The sequence below is a fragment of the Camponotus floridanus genome, unplaced genomic scaffold (assembly GCF_003227725.1).
Source record: "Camponotus floridanus strain SB8 unplaced genomic scaffold, Cflo_v7.5 scaffold81, whole genome shotgun sequence".
Classification (NCBI taxonomy): domain Eukaryota; kingdom Metazoa; phylum Arthropoda; class Insecta; order Hymenoptera; family Formicidae; genus Camponotus; species Camponotus floridanus.
In genome coordinates, this window is record NW_020229851.1 from 60975 (window position 1) to 82931 (window position 21957).

Consider the following 21957-nt stretch of genomic DNA (forward strand, 5'->3'; position numbering starts at 1 on the left):
TCACCTCTAAACCCTTAAGCAATAATAACGGAAGATAGGCTGATTATTGAATTCTATCGGTAAGTACAGTGGTACGTCCATTTCGTATCTCTTTCGATTGCCATTATAATTCGTTCTAAATCCCATTTCACTTGCGTTTACTTTAGTACGGATAACAGTGCATTATATGTACGATACAATTGTTTACGACAATAATACTAACCGTTTCTTAGTATAACATTTTTTCTTCCATTTAGATTTAGAATAAGACTATTAGATCTATAATAGTCATCTTATAATGATATAGGTATTTATTATATAATATAGAAGGAGAGAGCAAATATATATAAAGGTATTTAAATACAATTAATGTTTCTCAAATGTCGCGCGATACCTTCGTGTTCTTATTCAATTATGTTTGTGAATAATCCAACCTTTTTAATTTTGCAGATTTTTACAAATTTTTCATAAATTTGAGAAAGTTAAATTAGATAAAAGATGTGCACAACATAAAACTATAATCAGTGAAATTATAGCAATTTGTTCGAGTTTTTTGATCATTAAGTAATATTATATCGTACTTAAGCTACTGGCATAGTATCCTGAGACAGTTGTCTTCTTGTACCAATCCTTATGATGATTTCCTCATGGCTGTTTTTTTTTAATAAATGTATATATATAAATGTATATATCTTCCTTATATTTTAAAATGTACACATTTAATTGTTTCTCAAAGCGCGTTTTAAATAAAAATTTAAATTTAGGTAATTAAATTCCCTCCTTGAGTTATATCAATGAGTAATTAAAATTATAAAAAACCAAACGCAAAAAATCATTTCATTATAATTATTAATTACAAATGTACTTATTCGAAATAAAAAAATCTGTCCCATCTCTGATCTTACGTATTGGATCCTGCACATTTTGTACACTATTATATAAAAGTAATGAAAGCATTGCAATTCGTAACATGTACGTCACATTATTTAAAACCTAAGTTTTTCTCTCATCTATTAAAAATAATTTAGGTTTTCTAGACTCAATGATAATATTTCCTCGTTTTCATCTTATTTTTTATAACATTTTTCTTAATTTCGATACAGTTTTATACTTAAAACGTATTTAAGTGTAATCCTTTATAGGTAATCGTCAAAACTGTATATGTAATAGTTTTTTTTCTTATATTTCGCACTGGAATTATCAAATGATCCGCACTAAGAAAGATATATTAATTGATGAAAAATTATGACTTCGATCAAAGAATAAACGGATAAATTGTCAAAAGACAATACTTTTTCGTTCTATTTCCAGTTGGAGTACATTCGATATACACACGATACATATTCCTGCCGTGTATCTTTGATACGACGAGACACCCTATATGTATATATAGCGTGTACATGTGAGTGCAATAAAACCTTTCTTAATAACTATTATTATCAGCAAGAGCTCGCAACACATTACACGATTCTATTATTCACACGCCAAATAATACCATATATAATTAGTGCATTATGACGCAATAGAAAACATTAGTCATAAGGCATCGAATCGATTCGCACTGTATCTAATTTGCGCCTTAACGTCGCAAACGGAATAGTCACGCGAGGGATAATTTTATAAATTAAACTATACTAAACTTTTCGACTTGATTATTGAATTCATTTATCAAAAGATTCGAATTACCGCGAAAGAACTATTATCTGTATACAACTGCGGTCGGGAAGACTAAAAAAAATCTTTATTCTTTTTGTCCTGATTAGTCAATTAAAGCATCCCCAGTGTCTCCCCGACTGTAGTCTGTGTAGTACATTTGATATAAACTATAATAATCTCGTTATGTGTGTGCGTAATATGTTATCATAAGGAGTTTATTCATGTTCAATTTAACAAAATTGCTATGAATTACGTAAAAATTGAATATTACTCTTTGTGGTATAACATATTTGCACAATTAATCTAATTTGTTTTAAAAAATTCGAAGTTAAGAAACGCCATTTTTACCTACATCTTTATGAGTCTAAGCAAAACAAATATATATGGCAATGATGATTATGAACTTTGTAAATTCTATTAGATCTGATTTAAAAAACTTATCATTATAAATTTTATAAATAAAGAAATGCTTCATAAAAATATGAATGAAAACATTTACTTATGTCGTTTCTTTCTGTATAATAACTGGAAAATTGTTTTGCACATAGAAAAATTAAAATGATATATCATTTTCCTTTGTTTTCTTTGCCTCTCATACCTGCGAGAATTAAGAGCACGATGGTGGACAAACTCCTTAAGATACTCCTCGCGCGAGATTAATTAAGAATCGTAAAAGTCGCGCAGCTATTCCGGTTATAACGATGATTATATTTATATGTTCGCAGATACTATTTTTTTACTTCTAAAATCGAGAATACGTACAATACATTAAATAGTTTATATTTTATTGCTAGTTAATTTGACTGAGATTCCAATTTTTTGTTATATAAAATCTGAAGATATTCTTGTCAAGATAAAAAGAATGACAATTATCGAAAGAAATAGATATGGCATCGCAAAACGAGCTTAACAATCGTCAAAATATTTACAATAATTTATGATTAATAATTCATTTCTTCGTTAAGAGTGCATTATAAATTATTACATATAAATTCTTAAAAATCAGAAAATTATAATAATACACTGTTACATTTCGTAAAGAAAATTGACTGTATTACACATATACATATACATACATACATACACGCATACATACATACATACATACACACGCACATACATACATACATACATACACACATACACACACATACATACATACATACATACCTACATACATACATACATATACATTCATTCATTCATTCATCCATTTATTCATTCATTCATTCATTCATTCATTCATTTATACATACATACATACATCATACATACATACATGCATACATCATACATACATTTATTCATTCATTCATTCATTCATTCATTCATTCATTTATACATACATACATACATACATATATACGTACATACATACATATATATTATATACATATATACGTATATATATGTGCATATGTATGTATATGTACATGTACATGTATATACATATATATAAATAATCGCATTACACAGAGTACCAGTGCACCCGTCAAACCGCATTGTTATGACAATATATTACTTGTTTGAGATTCATATACTGTATAATATTTAATATACGTAATTATATTGCACGACAAATATCGCGTGAAAATTTTCCACTTTTCCAGTTCGAAGATCAAACTCGAGTACTAATTTTCTGCAAAGTACATCATACGAATATCTGACTATATATGTTAGGCTTGAACATTAAAATTAAATTTCAAATTATTTGATAGCTATGTTTTGAAAATTGGCAATATCCATTAGTCAACGCGATGATTCGCATCAAAATGCGTTCTCAACAATAAAAAAAGCAGATGGAGAATGAAAAAGGAGATAGTAAAAATATGTAAAAATATGTAAAAATACGAGCTTAACATATATACACACATATAATATAAGAATGCGCATGCGCGCATATGTATGTATATATCTATGTGTATATGTATATACTAAATTGATCGTATTTCAAGTATGCATTAGGTACATACCATTTTTATTTCGGTTTCCGTAAGTGTTAAATAAATCTACGAATCATACGAAGATGATCCATGATCGTGGGCTGGACTCGGCGGCGTTGATGGATTTGAGCTGTTGTTCGAAGCTATCGAATGTCTAGGGCTGCCACCAGATGGATGTTCCTGTAAAAAATGTATATATCCCTTAAAAAATACATATATATATATATATATATATATATATATATATATGTATGTATATTTTTGTCGTGCATACACACACCCACACATATATACACGAAAAATATCTATAGTTTATAATGGTAAAATTTTGGACAGCGCCCGCGATATTTATAAATGTATTCGTGATTACAGATTTGTTCTTTGTAGTTAAACTTTTTATACACACTTTTTGCTTTTCCTCTCTAAATTCTAAATAAATAAATAAATAAATAATTTTTAATTTAATTAATATACACACACACACACACACACACACACACACACACACACACACACACACACACATATACACACACTAATAAATATATATTAGTACGAGAAATTCAGCTATAAAGAATAAATCTTATATTAGTCTATGCTGAGAATTAATCAGTGTTTCATCTCATTTTACATTTGATAATTGTATTTGATTTTAAATAGAATATGAACGAAATATTTTAAATTTTATTTTTTCTTGGGAGATTTTCAAAGATTCATTTGCGCTTTTATTTATCTATTTTCCAACTAGTTTTTTTATTCAGTCTTATAATTTTATTTTTTATTTATCTTTTATATTAAAAAATAAGATATATATATATATATATATATATATATATATATATGTATGTATATATTTATACATATACGACGCGTAATTTATTATAAAAATCGATAAACATACATAAATAAATTTATAATAAATTAAAAAGATCGAATTGTTTTTTATTTTATTACAATAATCGACTCACCAATATAAAAAAATAACGAAATTAACATACCTTGTTATGTAACGACGCGATACTGCCAAGAGAGAGTGGAGTATGTGAACGCAAATGTATCGATTCAGAATCAATTTGGTCCACTGGAGTACGTGGTAAAGAAGGTGGCGTAGCAGTTGGTCGTGGTGGTGCAGGACCTCTTCGTGATGTTGTTGAACCTATGTGCATTTTATTCGATTTAATGATATTTAATGAAAAAAATAAAAAAAAAACATGTTCTTTATAAACACATATGCATACATATATACTTTGATTTATCTTTTATTTTCTTTCTCTCTCCCCCTCTCTCTTTTTGCTTTACTATTTATAATATTAAAAATATATAACATTTATTGTCTGCTAGAGCTACATATATATTTCATTATATATTCCATATAACTATATACGTTCCATAGCTATCAATGCTTTGTGTAAATGCTTTGTATAAAATTACCGTTGTGCGGCGAATATCCAGAGTTTCTCGACATATGCGAACTTAAGCGACGTGCATCAGAAGGGGGATGCCTAGGAGGCAATGGAGCTGGTTTGTTTGGTGTTTGAAGCGTAGAATCATATAGCTGTCAAAAATTTATTTAAAAAAAACTTGATATAAATTTATGCTTTAATATTAAAATTAAAATGAAAGAAAAATTAAACTGAAAAAATTATATATCGTCTTATTTATTAAATGAGTAGCAATTTTCATGTTACTTACTCTTTGTTGACTACTGTGAAGATGAGAACTACTATGATGGCTCGTATGTTGTTGATCAGCAGTTTCTAATGTCGTGGGTAAGTCTAACAAACGCTGTATCTATAATTTAAAAAAATATATATTAAATATATGAATAATAAACATAAAAATAGAGTTGATAAACATCAATATAAAGCGTTCAAAATAGTGATTTTTTAAAATATTCTGCTCATATAGCATAAAATAATCAAAGTATTGATTAGAGAACTTTTCGAATGAATTCTTTATGTACCTGTATCCCGTTTCCTGGACCCATATGACTGATATGATTGAAATTTGTAGGTGCAGAAATCATTTTCGAACGTCTATCTGTAGGGCGAACGGTTCTATTGCCTTCTCTCAGTGAAAATCGTCGTCGTGGTCTTGTTATTTGTCTGCCACTCGTATCTAATGGTGTCAAATTTAGTAGTTCTCCTAATACAATGTATAATATTGTTAAATAATAATTAATTAATCCAATAATAAAAATTAAAAATATGAAAATTAAGTGATACACGAACATGGCGAAATTTAAAATGTATGTTATGTATAAAATATACTTACGCTGACGTAAATTGCTGAGATAAATAACATACGGCATGTCATTTATTATGCAAGATGTAAGAGAACCTGAAATATTTAACGGTCGAGCTCGTTTCACATTAAGCGTTTGTAACCAATCTCCAGATGTACAATCAAACAAATCAATATGAGTCTCGCTATACACTAATAAATATCCTTCGCAATAACCTGAAATTTATCAGAATAATAAATTCAACGAGAATGACGAGAGAACTTACAGCTTGACATTCAAATTTAACACTTAATATATATGATTTGTTATATAGTTATTATACACTTATTATATAGTTATTAATGTTGGTTAATCGATACTTACTAACTGCTGTAGGAACTGCAGGATACATTATCTCTCGGTCTCGACTCTTTCTTCCTTGACTGTCGACATATACCGCTAACGTATGGAAGACTAATAAGAATTCACCCCGTGCTAATTCGATGCAACGTAATGCATCCACGGCACTATAGGTAAGAAAACCTAAGAGCGTATTCTCAGCATGGACCAAAGCTAAAATATAAGAATATTCGGTGAAAATAATATAAAGATTGCTATTAAATAAGAATGGATTTAATAAAGAAAAAATATTTGTCTTATATATATGTATTCTACTTACAAACAGGATGATGATCTCCCAAAATGCTGTAAATAGAAAAACCAGATGGATAGCCAACGCACAAGCGGCCTTCGGAAAGAACTTGCAGAGTTTGTGCATGACATGGTAACATTAATTCACGTAAGCGTTTATGTCTTGTTTTTGTACGTGTTATTTCATAGATAATGATTTGAGACGCATTCTATAAAATAAAACATGGCATTACATACAATATATAGATATAAAAGTAAATTAATTGTCACCAAACATTATCAAAAATATTCCCTAATTGTCTTACTTGTTTCTTTATTGCAACGCATAAGCAATAATTAAGCGGATTACGGCGCACTACTCCAGTTGTTAATGTAATGCATCCTTTAGTCTCCGCGACTTTAATCCATTCGACTTCGTCTCCATCCAAGGCACGTACTGGAACTAGCCGTACATGACGTTGTTTTCCGCTTAATACAACAATCAATTGTTCTTCAATAACATATTCAAGAAGATATATTTTTTTTCCTTCTCCGACTCTTGCAATTTCTGCAATAAATCATAATTTGTAACATAATTAATAACAATTTATACTATAGAATACAATTGCTATACTGTTATGTAAATACTTTTTATAAATAAAATATTTTTAATATGTATATATACTTTCTACAAGGAGATATTGTGATTTTTTAAATAATAAAGTTTATAACGCACATTATCTCTAACTTACCACTACGATCTAAATCTAAACAGAAGAGACCTTCTTCTGTACCAATGACTAGACGATCCGGATCAATAATTGCTCCTGACATCACATTCTTAATGAATGCCAAGGTATTGTCCAATAGTTCTTTCGCTCTAAAAATCTATGATAAAAAAGAAAAATATACATATTAATATTTTATATTTGAAAACAGAAAAAATAATTTAAAATAAAATCTTTTAATATGACAAGCATTTTGAAGATATAAAGAAAAATAAATAAAGAGATAGTTTCTTTTGAGTTCTTTTGCTATTTGAATTCTTCATTACATATAATCAATATACCGTTGTGTTTGGAAGATTATTCCTCTTTAAAATCCTATGAAGCTCGCTTAAAGCTACTACCCATTTTGTTTTTTCACTCTCTGTATCTGCCAACATTAACGTATGATTTCTCAATCCAGGAGGCTCCAATAGCGATGTCGTTATCTAAATCAAAATAAAAACCATTTATTCCAATCAAAAAAAAAATAATAATAATACACAATACACATTTTCAACTATATGTTTACATTGAAAATCAAATTATTAAAATATGGAAACACTAGGTTTATTACAACAGGTTTATAACAACAGGATTTATTAATTAATATGTGGATATATAATTTATCGTTTATTCTTCTTATTATTGATTCTATTTCTTACTATTTCTTACTATTTTAACTAAGAGATAAGATTGCAAAATTTTTACAAACAGATTAATTTTGAAAAATAAGATAAAAATAAGAATCTGTTGTTATAATTAAAATATTAAGAAAAACTTTTACCCTAAATATACACGGAATATCCTTTTTTGTAGCGTGTATTACGTCAGAATCACGAACCGAGCTCACACTGAATTCTTCGTCTCGCATATCTAGTACTTGCGAAACATATACAGATGGCAAAGCATTGCGATCTGGCGAAATATCATAAAGAAATAATTTGAAGTCGCAAACTACGACGAATTGACGCACCCAACCCTTCTTGACACCACCCATTTTTGGCACTTTGACATATCCTTCATACGCAGTTCCGATCCCTCTTGTAGGATCGATCCCCAATGGTCGTTTGGCTAAAATATATGTTAAATCAGAAAATAAAGTTTAAGTAACAAAAAATTGTGACATCATAAAGATAAAGGAAACAATAATTTAAATAACATATTTTGTAACAAGCTTTTTAAAAACAAATGTTACAGCTTATACAACAAAGAAATTAATTAATATATCTATTATTTGAATGAAATCATTTTTCACAAGATCTTGGGATGAAATTTTAATCATAAAAATTTATAATATAAACCATTCTAATATTACTTACTTTGATCATGGGGTACAGGACACATTGGAGGTACTTTATCACAACAAGGCATATGACATGCAAAGCCACACACTTCGCATACAACTCCTTGCCTAGTTAATCCAACCATTAAAGATGTACAATGATTACACTTTGTGGGTGCCGAAAATGTCCGTACGAGAAATTGGTGTGATTTAGGCTTTGGTTGCAAATTGGCTTGACCATGAGTAGATGAAGACTTGTTTAAAAGTTCATGAGATAATGGCGATGTTGGATCCTAGAAGAAAAAGGAAAAAATATTATTAAATTTTATCTTATTGTTGTCTTATTAATGTTATTTATGTTAGTGATTTAATGTCATTTATGTAGTTATGTTATTTAATTTTTGACTTATTTAATGTCTTATTATTTGAATGAAAATTAATTTGGCTTATTAAAAATCTTTATTTTTCTGTATCAATCATCCGTTTCTCTTATAGGACGAAGATTATTAATCAATTTGTCTGTAATCTTTTTTTTTTATTCATCAAATGTATGTTAAGATACTTACGATACTAAGTTCAGACAAATTACTTTTGCTGCTTGTAATACTAGGTGCACGATTGTCCTCAATGTCACCTTCTACACTGTCGACGCTTCCATGACGTGTACTACCTGATGTCTCTTTAAGAAAATGTTCGAGATATGACATCTGTGATGTAGGACGTTCTAAAACTAAAATAAAAAGACAAACATCGGATAAATAACATATTAGTAGTAATACACAAATGTGCTTAAAATTTTACAATTATAAATATTTGTAAAATTTGTAAAACATTTGTAAAAACAGATGTAAGGGAAATAACACTATCATCCTAGTATTAAAAATTCGGCGCCTACTATTAAATGTTCACATGTAATATCTTACCTGAAAATTAATGGTATAAATTATTTAGCACAATTTATACAATTTATACATGCTTCTCTGCTAGTCAACAGTAGTAATTGTGTGATTCTTAGTATTACATAAAAATAGTAATATGTACAAAAATAGTAGTATACACAAAATTACATTAAAATATACAAGAGATACATTAAACATGCTTCATTATTGTAAAATGTAATAATTGCATTAACAAAAAAGTAGCTTATAACATTACAAGTTTTAGCTAGTATTAATACACAAAGCATAATTCATGCGGTGCTTATATTAATAGTTTAGTTAAAATAATTAATCGATGAAAGTTATATTGTAGAGAGAAAAAATTATATAAAACTAATCATATCCATTAAGGAACAAAATTTACAAAACCTTTCAACACTATCATAACTTAAACAGAAATAACATTGGGCACAATATAATCGTCTTCTTATTATAAGTGTTAAAAATAGCACAGTGCTATGTTTTAATTAAAAAGTAGAACGACAAAGCGAATAAAACTGTATAAATAAATACACGATAATAAGAATCCTCTTTTCCAGATTTTCTATGAAAACGGAAGAAACGAAGATATAGAAAATATATAAGATATAGAGATACATAATTTAAATGGAATAAAAAATAAAGAATCACAACATAGTCCTGTGCTATATAATTAGCAGTAAAATATCCAATCCAAAATCGCTCTTTTGTTGCCACATCATTTACCGGGTGGCGATACGATGGCGGTGGCATTCTGATTGATGAATGTGTTGACTGGAACGAATCTATTTAATAAGCGACAAGTCGTGATGCGGGGGACACGCATTACTGGTAAGGGTGACGACGGCTGATGTACGATGATACGTTGGGGTTTGGTGCTAACGATGTTTGGAGATTTGCTTGATGTATCGCTGGATGAGACAGCTGTCACAAATATAGTTTGAAGATGAGCAATAAGAGGCCCCACACGCAGCTCGTTACGCCAATAAACAGAGGCACTTTGTAGTCTAGAAATCAGAATCGCATACCATACTGGAGAATCGAATTACTATACTAAATAGATCCCAGATAACGATCTCTATAATTCAATATGAACAAAAATTTTTAATGTGCACGTTAAAACTTACAAATTTTCTCGCATATAGCAGATCAATAAAGATATTTTTGTGATTTAGAAAAATATTTAAATAACGTGTCCAACCGATCATTGAAATTAGATTATTACATTGAATAATGACCATAATGATAACAATTTTGTGATAATTGTCTTTCATGTATGTATGTATATATTAATGTAATAAATATATAATTTCTTTTCAGTAATACTTTAGAATCTTTTCTATTTGCTAGGACTTTCTTATATTCTCGAGTAGATTAACGTATTTATTATATTGTGAAAATGAAGATATATTGTGATTAATGAACAAAAAGAGTAACCTATAGTGATTCCCCTTTAACTTCATTTTAAACATATTATAAATAATTATATAATATTTATAACATCAATTTTGTAGATTATGATAATAAAAGCAGAGACCAAATATTTAACTTTTGGAATAACAATTGATAATATTAATGATAATTAATTAATCGATTAGCTATAACATTTTCTCTTTCTCTGTTAAAACTTTTCGTTTTGAATATAATTTTGTAAAAAAAATAGTAGAAGAATAATAGAATAAAGATAAATGAGTACTAAACGTTCAGAATTAATAAAACTAAAAAAATAAGAAATAGAGTTTGGAAAAATGTAAATAAGAAAATTAAATAATGTAAAGCGTTATAGCTAAAATTTTAAAGAAAAAATTGTTGAATATATTCGGAAATCTTATAAGCGATAGAACTGAATATTAAGAACAACCTTCTCAATTTTAATAATCGCAAATGTAATTAAAAGCATGACATTGTAGCCATCTCTAATTAGAAAGTTCATAATGAACTTATAAATATAAATAAAGATAGTCATAGTTCAATGCTTTGGACGCCAAACGAGATCTTTAAACATGTATAATTTAGCATAATTTTTCGACTATCCTGGCAAAATAAATTTACTGCATACAGTTTGATGCTTTAAATGTGAAGCAAGATTTTTTTAAATGTATAGTTTCATATATATTTTTGATTTTTTATATAATGATTTTACAAAACAACCTTATATTTTTAGAAAATAAAAGAAAGTTTATATATCTTGAGTGGATCAAGAAGTAAGATCTTATTACAATTTTTATTGACTATTTATATATAAATTGGATTTATTGTATTAAAATAGAAAGATTACTTTAAGAAGATTATTGCTGTATATACTAAATCTCGCTTTATATGAAAAATCGAAAACTTAAAACTATATATTTTGTCACACTTCATGTGCGTATCTAGAATTAAAAATGAGCAGCATTTTTAATATTTGTCAAGAGGCATTCAAGCGACTTTTTTTTTACAATATACTTCAAAGTCATTGAAGTTAATGAAATCGCTTCTAATATTCAGTTCTACTTTGCAAATTAATAGAAAGAGAATTAAAACTGATTAAGAGACATTACTAATGTTAGATTATCATTTTTTTAAATTACAATAATTATATGTAATATTTTCAACGCAAAAGTTTAATCGCTTAGATTGATATTTAAAAAAAAGTAAAACTACTATACTTTGCTATTATATTGCACCATATTATTTTTATCTGAATTTAATATTAAAATTATATGTAATATTTTTAGCGCAAACGCTTCATTGTTTAAACTAATATTTTTAAAAAATAAGTAAAACTATCGCGTTGTTATTATCGCGGCATATTATTTTTATATGAATTTAATATCATAAGTCGTATATTAAAAAAAGGGTGTAAACAAAAAAAAAAGTATTATCTATCATATCTTTGAAAATCGCACGTATGTGATATTCTAAATCTCATCACACTTTGATATGCTTTTGTATATATATAGGTATATAGGTATATTGTTTAGAAAATATTCAAAAATTGAAAATTCCTTCCTGCAACGAACATTTAACAGGTCAATTTCTTCGTTTGTTTATAATTAAAAATAAGTGACATTAGAGCGTGAGCATAATCATAAATTGACAAACAAATAATATTGCATATGAGCTATGAGCAACTATTTAATGTTTCCACAAAACTACATGGCTCGAAGATACGCATGCAAAAGCCGTCACCGAAAATGCAAATATAGAAATCTCCGTAAGATTAAAATATCTTAAGTGAAAAAAATAAATGTGCGTGTGTGCGCGCGAGCACGCGCACGCATCTGGGCGTGCATACATGCGTATGCGTAAGATTCTTAAGAAAGTTTATAAGTATTATATAAGTATGTGCAAATAGACGAATATGTGTAGAATATCTCATAAATATCTCATAAATGAGAATGTATGAGATAATTCCTTCACATTACATGCAATAAATGGAGACAAACTAATCATTTTAATTACTTATGTTTTTCAAAACTAAAAATTATTTTTAATTTAGACAAGAAGTTAATTTTTCGACTTATGTTCATTAAGCATGTTTTATTTAATTAATAAATGTTGATTTATATCTTATCCTTTTTAAATCCATTTTTAAAACATTGTGTATATGCGTATGCGCGCACGTGTTACGTATCTACAAGGTGTCTCATGTTATCTCTAACTTCATTATCCTATAAACTAACTGTTCGTTCTCTTGAATCCAGCCATAGGATTCATGTCATTATTCCTCTTTTTTATCTTTATATCTTTTTAACAACTATTATTTTTGTCAATAACAAAAGTGGAAAAATATTTTTATAGTCTAGCTTTAAAATTTACCTTTTTTTAACTCCAGTATAAATTTGTTTATTTTATTCAAATTATTCTAATCTTGTTGAAATTTCTATGTAATTCCTATACAGATATAAAAATATTGATTTTTGTAACTGTAATATGATTCGCCCTTTGTGTATGCATGTATATGTGTATATGTCGTATGCGTGCGGGCACGCGCGCGCGCATGCATGTGTATCTCAGCACATCTTTATAAAACAAAATCAGAACTTAGAACTTATTCAATACTTAAAGATTAACACATCCACAAATTAAGTACATATCATGTATAACTGCAACTTGAATGAAGTGTAGATACAATATTCCCATAACGATATAATAAAATTTTGTGTATTTCTTGCTTGTCATATTATTAATGGAAATGTACTTACAGCCATCACCGGTATCAAGACGCGCTTGCAATTCTTTTATTTGCATATCTTTTCGCTTCAATTCGTGTGACATGGTATCTAACCGCTGCTTAAGATCCTTTAGTTCTCTAAAAAAAGAAAAGAAAAGAAAAATGAAACAAAAATATTCAATTTGTTTATTGTCTTTGACATGCATATTTTCATATGTTTTCAATGGAAAATTAAATTACTTTTGTGCAGCTATCAAATCTGATCGCGTCTTGGTAAGTTCCTCCGAAATTGCTTGCTTTGCTTGTATTTCACTCTGTAAAGAGCTCTGCAAGTTCAAAAGTTCCATTTTATCGAGTTTCTGCGATCGACGATTCCTCCAATTTTTATCGGTCAAAGTGGTTCCACTCCCAACGCTACCGCTTATTCCACCCGAATGTTTCAAGAATTCCAATTCTTCTGTCATTTTGGTGGCTAAGGCCTGAAATTGAAATAAATTTTCCTTTCTTATAAACAAACTAATAAAAATCTCTTTATTCTTTATATATATATATATATATATATATATATATATATGTAAGGAAGGATATATATGTGTGTGTGTGTGTGTGTGTGTGTGTGTGTGTGTGTGTGTGTGTGTGTGTGTGTGTGTGTGTGTCCCCTTCTAGTTTCGTTTTCATATATTGTATATACATATAAACTTGTTATCATCTTTAATGATTGAGAATATTTAGAAAAAAATAGATAATTAAGAATATTTAAGACAATTAAATTATATATGTACAAACCTGCAAGTATCCACGAGCGTCTTTTTCATCCGATACCCATTGAATAATTTCGGTAATTTGAGCTTCCCATTGCGCAATAGCTTCTTTTTTGTTTCTTAATTCTTCGTACTCGTCTTCCAATTGTCTTCTTTCGCCTTGTAATCTATTAACACTATCAGTAAGAGCACTAAGCTCTAATACAAGCTTCTTATTCTCTTCGACTAGCATAATCTTTTCTCTCTCGTGACGTCTATTTAATTCACTTATAGTTTCTTCACTATCTGTGATGTTTTCCAATCTTGCAGCATCCAATTTCTCCTTTGTAAGTTGCACTTCTCTCTCGAATAGTTCTCTCCTAGTTTCCGCTTCATGTAATTGTTCCTGAAGACTTCGAATCTCAAGATTAAACCTGCTTTGTTGTTGAGTCAGATTTTCGTTATATTGAACTTCAAGTTTCTCAACTTCTGCTTTTAACCTATTAATCTCCTGAGTTGCCAAGGCATGATTTGCACTGACATCATTTCCAAGGGAACGTTGTCTAATTTTTTCCGTCTCTTCTTGCATTTGCTTGCAATATTCTTCACTGCGTTCTCGTAACTTTCTTTCTTTACTGGTCTCTGCCATTGCCTCATCGATTCTATTCTCTAGCTCTCTGCGCAATTTTTCAGCTTTTCGAATGTCGTGGCGTAAAGTATCGACTTTCTGCATTGCAACTTCTAATTCTTCTTCTTTGTCTCGAACTTGCCTTGATAACTTTTGCTTTTGTTGTCTCAATTCGGACAATTTATCCGATACTTCCGTGTATTCCGTCATTGCAAGTTTACGTTGTGTAAGCGCATCCTTTAATTCCTTTTCTTGAAGTTTTAGTTTCTCTTGTGCATCCAATTTATCTTTAATAATTTCTTCCTTTTCCAAGCGTAAACATCGAACTAGCTTTTCTAATTCACGGAATTTCATCATGTCGCCATTATCTAAAGTTCGTAATTCGCGTGGAACATCCATAGATTTCAATTGCGATTCCAATTCTATATAGAATAAGAAGATCTTATGTCAATATACTATATTATAATTGAGACTAATAGATGAAAAATATCGCAGTTTAAATATAACTTTACCACAATTGCGTTTTGTAAGCACATTTATTTCGTCTTGTAGTTTTCTGGTTGCATTATTAGAATCAGGTGAAATACCAGGTGAAGAATGGCTTATACTCGACTGATTTTTCATATCATCAATAATTTGTATTAATCGTGCATTTTCTTCCTCGAGTATTTGTACACGTTTATCTGTCTGAGATAAAGCAGAGATACAACCCAGATCCGATATGCAACTGTAATATTAAATTTCAGTGATGAAAAAGGATATATTTCTAATGTGAATTATAATTAATCCAATATATGTACAATACTATTCATGACATTCGACTATCATAATTTTAATACGTTGGAAATATGTAGCAATCAAATTCATTTAATAAACAAAAAAAAAATAACTAGAACACCTTGTGAGTGGCATTGTTAGTGAAGAATATATTTTGATTATATAAAAATTGTAGTATTTTATGAAATCATAAATTATGGCACATAAATTGGCATAATAAATTAATCTTGATGTTAAATTTAAAAATTTTCACTATTATATATAAATTGGGTTAATTCAGTAACTCTCTGTGTTTTATATAAATTAATAAATAATTATAAATTATTTTTGTCATAAAAATTCATTTAAATTCGATGAAAATGTAGAATAAAGATGTAGCTTGAATCATATATACATTTATTAAATGTAGAATAATATAGAAAAGATTTTTAATATGTTATTCAATATATGTTTAGTATCAATTTACAAACTATACTTTATAATAAGCACAAATAATATTAAAAAAATAAATTTAATTCGATATATTGCGCACGAAAAAGATTACACGATTTCTCGCTTTTCACATGATAATTCAATATATATAATTGTAATGAATAAACAGAAGCCTCAATATTATATTTTAAAATTGAGGCTTAAACTGAAATGCTTTTCTCATCATTAAGTATCTTTAAGTATTAAAGTATATAGCAGATTAATAATTATAATAGGCGTATTGTGTACAAAAGTAGCAAAAAAAGAAAGATATCTCGTACCTTCCTTGTGTAAAACTAAAACCAACAAATGGTAGATGAAGCGCGGAGAAGGCAGAATTGGCGGCTGGTGGCACAGCGTCGGAAGTGCGAACATCGGTATCATCAACATCAAAATTTGATGTATCACTGGGTGACGAAACTTCAGGAATGTACGGCGCAGTACTATCTCTGAGTGTATCCCAATCGACTCCGTTGAACCAAGGATGTTTCTATATTTAAAAATATACACCATAAATATACTTTAGAATTATATTATAATCATGTCACACAATTATATAGTATATTCATTTTGCAAATGTCACATTTTTCATTTATAAAAATAATATAACAATTGTATATTATATCTCTTGAGATTTTTAGGTTTAAAATTCATGATAATTTATCACCATAATAATTAAAGAATATTACTAGCCACAATTGGTTAATTTTCAACTTTGTATATATGTGCGTGTGTTGCGTGTGATTATTAAATGTTATCTCTGTTAAAGACCATTCATGTAATTTGCAAAAAAAGTCTTACTAGCTTTTAAAGACTTTTAAAGCTAAATAAGAATTATAAGCTTTTCTTTCTCATATTTTTCAAATAAATTCATTCAGTATAATAAACTCATTAAAGAATATCTGTAATTAAGAAAAATTTTTCCTGTATATATTTAATGTAACAAAGATGTCAGCAAATTTTAATTGCTGAATATAAAAGATTATAATTGTTGAATATATAAGATTATAAATGTAAAATATATTCGCACAATTTTATTGTAGCAAAATTTACCTTAAAATCATCAATTCCATTTTGACCTAGTCTAAATTCAGAGCTGCAAATCAACTTCCGCATCAGATCTTTGGCTTCTTCAGAAACATCATATATAGCGTCCGTAGGAAAATCAAAACAATTCTATAAATTATGGAAACATTAAACTCTTTTCAGTAAACAAATAATATCTTTTAATTAATAAGAAATCTAAAACTTGAAAAGCTTACCTTGTGATTCATAATCTTTCCATAAGTTTCGACTAGGGATTCTGCATAAAAAGGTGTTTCACCATAAAGCATTTCATACATACATACTCCAAGAGACCACCAATCGCATTCAGGACCATACTGTCCCTGACCATCCTCCATTGCCTAGTAGATATAAAATCACATACATAATACATATATACATACATAGTGATATCTAGTAATCTAAAAATGGAGATATAATGAATGCTTGTATAATACATGTATACATGCATACATACATATATATGTATGTATATATGTATGTATATATGTATATGTATTTATGAGATATTTCATTTTAATCTTAACAGACAAATACTTAGAAAACAATGTTTTAAATAAAAGTTGTATTAAGTTTTAGATCAAAATCAATTTTGATTTCTTAAATGGAAATTCCTATTTAAGATTAATTAAGATTAAGTAAACATTTTTACTTTCTTTAAATCATAATATTCGGCTTTTAATCTTATGCTTCATTTGGCTTATTCAATATCATTGATACAGCAGTGTTTTAAACTGCTTTTAATATGCTTATTTCATATAATTTCTTTTGTTTCTCATGTTTACTTGATTAATGCGAGTTTCCTTGCCTCTCACATTTTAAAACTTATACATGAAAGATAAGAAGAGTTATGTGAAATAAGCATATCTCTCTCAAAAGTGTTTAAAACATTATTATGTCTACATCATTAATATTACAATACTATATTAATACTACAATGCTAAGAGGAATATAAAATTAAAAGTCGAGTATTGCAATTTAAGTTAAAATATATTTCTAATTAAAATTTTAAAGACTGCTATATATATTTGTTTGTAATATGAATCATAATATGCAAATAGAATTACCCTTAATATCTCTGGTGAAATATAGTCTGGAGTACCAACTGCAACATTACTTTGTACTGTCCCATCTTCAAATAGTCGTAAACAAGAGCCAAAATCAGCTAGTCTGATATGACCATTTGCATCCAATAAAACATTATCAGGTTTAATGTCACGATGCACATAACGTAAGTCATGTATAGAACCTATAGCTAGCACCATTTCTGCTATGTAGAACCGAGCCATATCTTCGGGGAGACGATCCTCAAATTTGCTCAATAATGTCAATAAATCTCCGCCGCAATAGTAATCCATGACCAAATACTATATAAACACCATATGTGAAAAAAATAATCATATTAATTGATACTTATATATTTAATTTATACTTTCTTTCATTAATATGTTTCCTGCCGCGTGAATCACATACGCCGTAAGCTAAACTTTTCATACAGACTAAAATTTTCATCATTAAATGTAACAGTAAAAGATATTTTAGAATCATAATATATTAATGCTTAAATGTAAAATGTATTGTGAAGTTATCACATTAAGGAGCACATACATCCAATGCAGCATAACAATGCGCTTAGATAATCTTTTTTCAACCTACTTTAAAATTGTTATTCCATTCATTATTCTATCAGCCTATTAAATATTTAATTACAATAATTTTGATATAATTTATAATCAATTATATAAGATTATATTAATAATTCATTGTCATTCAATATAAAATAAATATATATAAAGAATTTTTTGGAAAATATATGATACGTACAAGTATACAAAACAAATACTATACAAATGTACAAAATTACAATACATACTAAACAAATATAAAAAACAAAAATATCTGCATATCTATAGAACAATATTATAATTGTAGACTAATTTTTTCCCTATTTTTTTTTTATAAAATCATATAAATTATAATAGGTGTTTTTATTTGTTTAATTTGTGCTTTGTTTTATATAGGACATATTGAATATTACATTTTTACTTAATAATAATAATATTTGCAGTAACTATAAAATATATATTATAAACAAAACAATTAATCTTGATTTTGTACAGCGCATGCAATTCGTACGGCATGGAAAAATTAAAAGTTGATCTGGTATGAAATATATTAAATATCAATAATAAAATAAATAAAATCGTATTACCAAGTTATTGTCATCTTGAAAGGCATAATGCAGATTTGTGATCCATCTGCGGTCACCATATACTAATACATCCCTTTCTTCTCTAAAGCATGCAGTTTCAGCACGCTTTAACATCTCCCATTTGTTTAAAATTTTCATAGCAAATACTTTGTCCGAGCCACGCATTCTTACGACGCATACTTCACCAAAGGCACCTCTGCCAATGACCTTAACAATTTCAAAATCCTCTCGTGTCAATTGCAAATTCTTTATGCATGTAGTTATTGGTTTCACTGTAAAGAGTCGACAGTATAACTAGCACATTGATGGCTAAATATATTTAATGCTAATAATTAAAATACATTATTAATTTGTGTCTAAATCTAAATCTATATCTAAAAACTTACCAAATTCAATAAAATCAGAAACAGTCTTTTCACGACGTAATGAAGAATTACAGCATTCGTCATATAACACAAGTAAAACATCGATAAGTGTCTCGATCGAGATAGTATGACCCACTCGTCCACCTTGGACAGGACCACCGATAAACAGGCCTTCAAGTTGACGTAATTTTCCTCCTATGCCTATAACATGTTTCAAATTATTATTTTCTCATCTTTATAATAGTAAATACAATTATATATTTAATGACAATAATTACCAATATTTGGAAATCCTTTTGGCATAATATCAGGAGGGGGATGACCATAAAGATATTGCGACGAATCTGACATGTCTCTTTATTGATAAAATTATTTCTTACCACAATTTATAGTGGACATTTTCATTATCATTATTAACATTGGTTATCTCCTTGTACCACATTGTTATGTTATCAGTGATAAATTCCTGTAATATATAATTTATTGTTATAATAATAGCTTAAATTATATATTAATATTAGAAAGAGCACTTTAACTGCTTGAATCACAAATCTATAAATATCTGTATGAATCAAATAATTTATTTTTAAATTTATTATTATTAACCATTATAACTTATATATTTTAATCATATTAAAATTTTCACGATTCTTTCTACTGAAATTGCAAAATTATTTGATTTTTTAATATATTTTTATTGTAGTTATTTTCATTACAGAAAAAAATAAAAAAAAAGCAAAGAAAAAAATCATGAAAAAGATAAGATAAAAAATTAATAAATGTGAAAAAGATAAGAAAATATAAGAAAAACAGAAGAAAGAAAGAATATATAGACAGAAGTAGATAAGGAAAAAAAATAGCAAGAAAAGGAATACAAAGATACAAATTACACAAAAATGCATTTGTTTGCAAAGTGTTATATGCATATCGCATCATTGATAACCTAAAGAAGGATTCTATTTACAATCGCGCTGTAGCAATTTGGAGTATTACAAAAAAAATGCAGTTTTAAGTATTTTATTTATCAATAATAAAACACACGTAAAATAAGACGGCTGGTCTTTCCTTTTTATTATCAATCTTGTCCATCGACCGATATATATCAACAACACGAAAAGGTCGAATTTTATTCATTTCGCACTTGAGATCATTGTGGAGAGATCATTCACATTGGTTAATTACGTAACTGCGGTAAAGATAACTAAAAAAATATTTGGCGAAAATGTGCAACAAGAAAGTGACATGTAAATAAAAAAAAGTGCAAACGGGATAAAAATAGTCTACCGAGATAAATTACATTCGTGAGCAGAATTTGACAAAATCGCATACCTCTCCTTACGATACGAATACAATCGCGCGATGTTACATCGTAATGTTCTGTCAAGTAATTTTGTCAAATATAGACACGATATATATACGCGTCGTTACATGTAGCTGCAATAATCGTCCTAGATTTCAAGTTTATAACCTCGTCGTAATTTCTGCATACACTGCCATCCGCGAGGAAATTTGTATAGCGCAAAGTTTCTCTATCTAGCATATATAGGAAGCTGTTTCGAATAAAAGGGCTTTTTTCGTCGGCGATTTCATGTAACCGCTCAATTAACGCAAACATACCTGCTGTAACAACGCACGCAATTTTCAAAATCTTGCTCAATTGTTTATTTTATGCACTGCTTGGTTATCAGAAACTATCTTGCATTAGCCATCTCGGGCTTTATCCGAACCTCAACAATTTAATTGACCCCCTAACAGGCCCTATGCAGAAAAAATATGGCAGCTCTACGTCATTAAATGTAGCCATGATAACTGACATACAGAATAGCAACGCTATTCGATTTTCTAGCACTTCGATTTTCTAACATTAAATTTAGAGGTCGCTCGGACTGATTTCTATTCGAAAGATAATATACGGGATGCATACCCCTTTTCAAATAAAGGAAAAAGTGATTATCAAAAAATGTCAAAAAATTTGATAAGTAAATCGGGTACATTCTATCGAACGGTGAGTTTTCAGCTTCCGATACTGACCGGAAGTGATTCATTACACTTTCAAAATCATTTCAAGATCGATAGAGGCGTTTTCAGAAAAAAAATATTTCAGACAAGTTTCTCATTCTTTTACATGTAACCCAAATCTGCAAT

At 28.3% G+C, this 21957-nt stretch overlaps 1 protein-coding gene across 2 annotated transcripts; it reads right to left on the minus strand.

Annotated features, from left to right (window-relative positions):
* Positions 1-3063: 3063 nt before the first annotated feature.
* Positions 3064-21595, minus strand: LOC105254585 (serine/threonine-protein kinase Genghis Khan). Of its 2 annotated transcripts, none has more exons than XM_011263356.3 (26): positions 21430-21595; positions 20091-20278; positions 19834-20013; positions 19448-19719; positions 18303-18602; positions 17433-17576; positions 17224-17346; positions 16452-16660; positions 15435-15649; positions 14341-15344; positions 13795-14033; positions 13586-13692; positions 9048-9211; positions 8519-8774; positions 7984-8270; positions 7502-7645; positions 7185-7320; positions 6759-7000; positions 6482-6662; positions 6187-6375; positions 5853-6038; positions 5542-5696; positions 5271-5369; positions 5010-5133; positions 4577-4734; positions 3064-3758 (listed from the first exon to the last, which is right to left on the minus strand). In XM_011263356.3, the coding sequence occupies exons 2-26, from the start codon at positions 20161-20163 to the stop codon at positions 3645-3647; spliced, it is 5301 nt and encodes a 1766-aa protein (XP_011261658.1). In that variant the 5' UTR covers positions 20164-20278; positions 21430-21595; the 3' UTR covers positions 3064-3644. The 2 variants fall into 2 exon arrangements, with proteins under 2 accessions (XP_011261658.1, XP_011261654.1); XM_011263352.3 differs by having other exon boundaries at positions 5542-5723.
* Between the last annotated feature and the right edge of the window lie 362 nt (positions 21596-21957).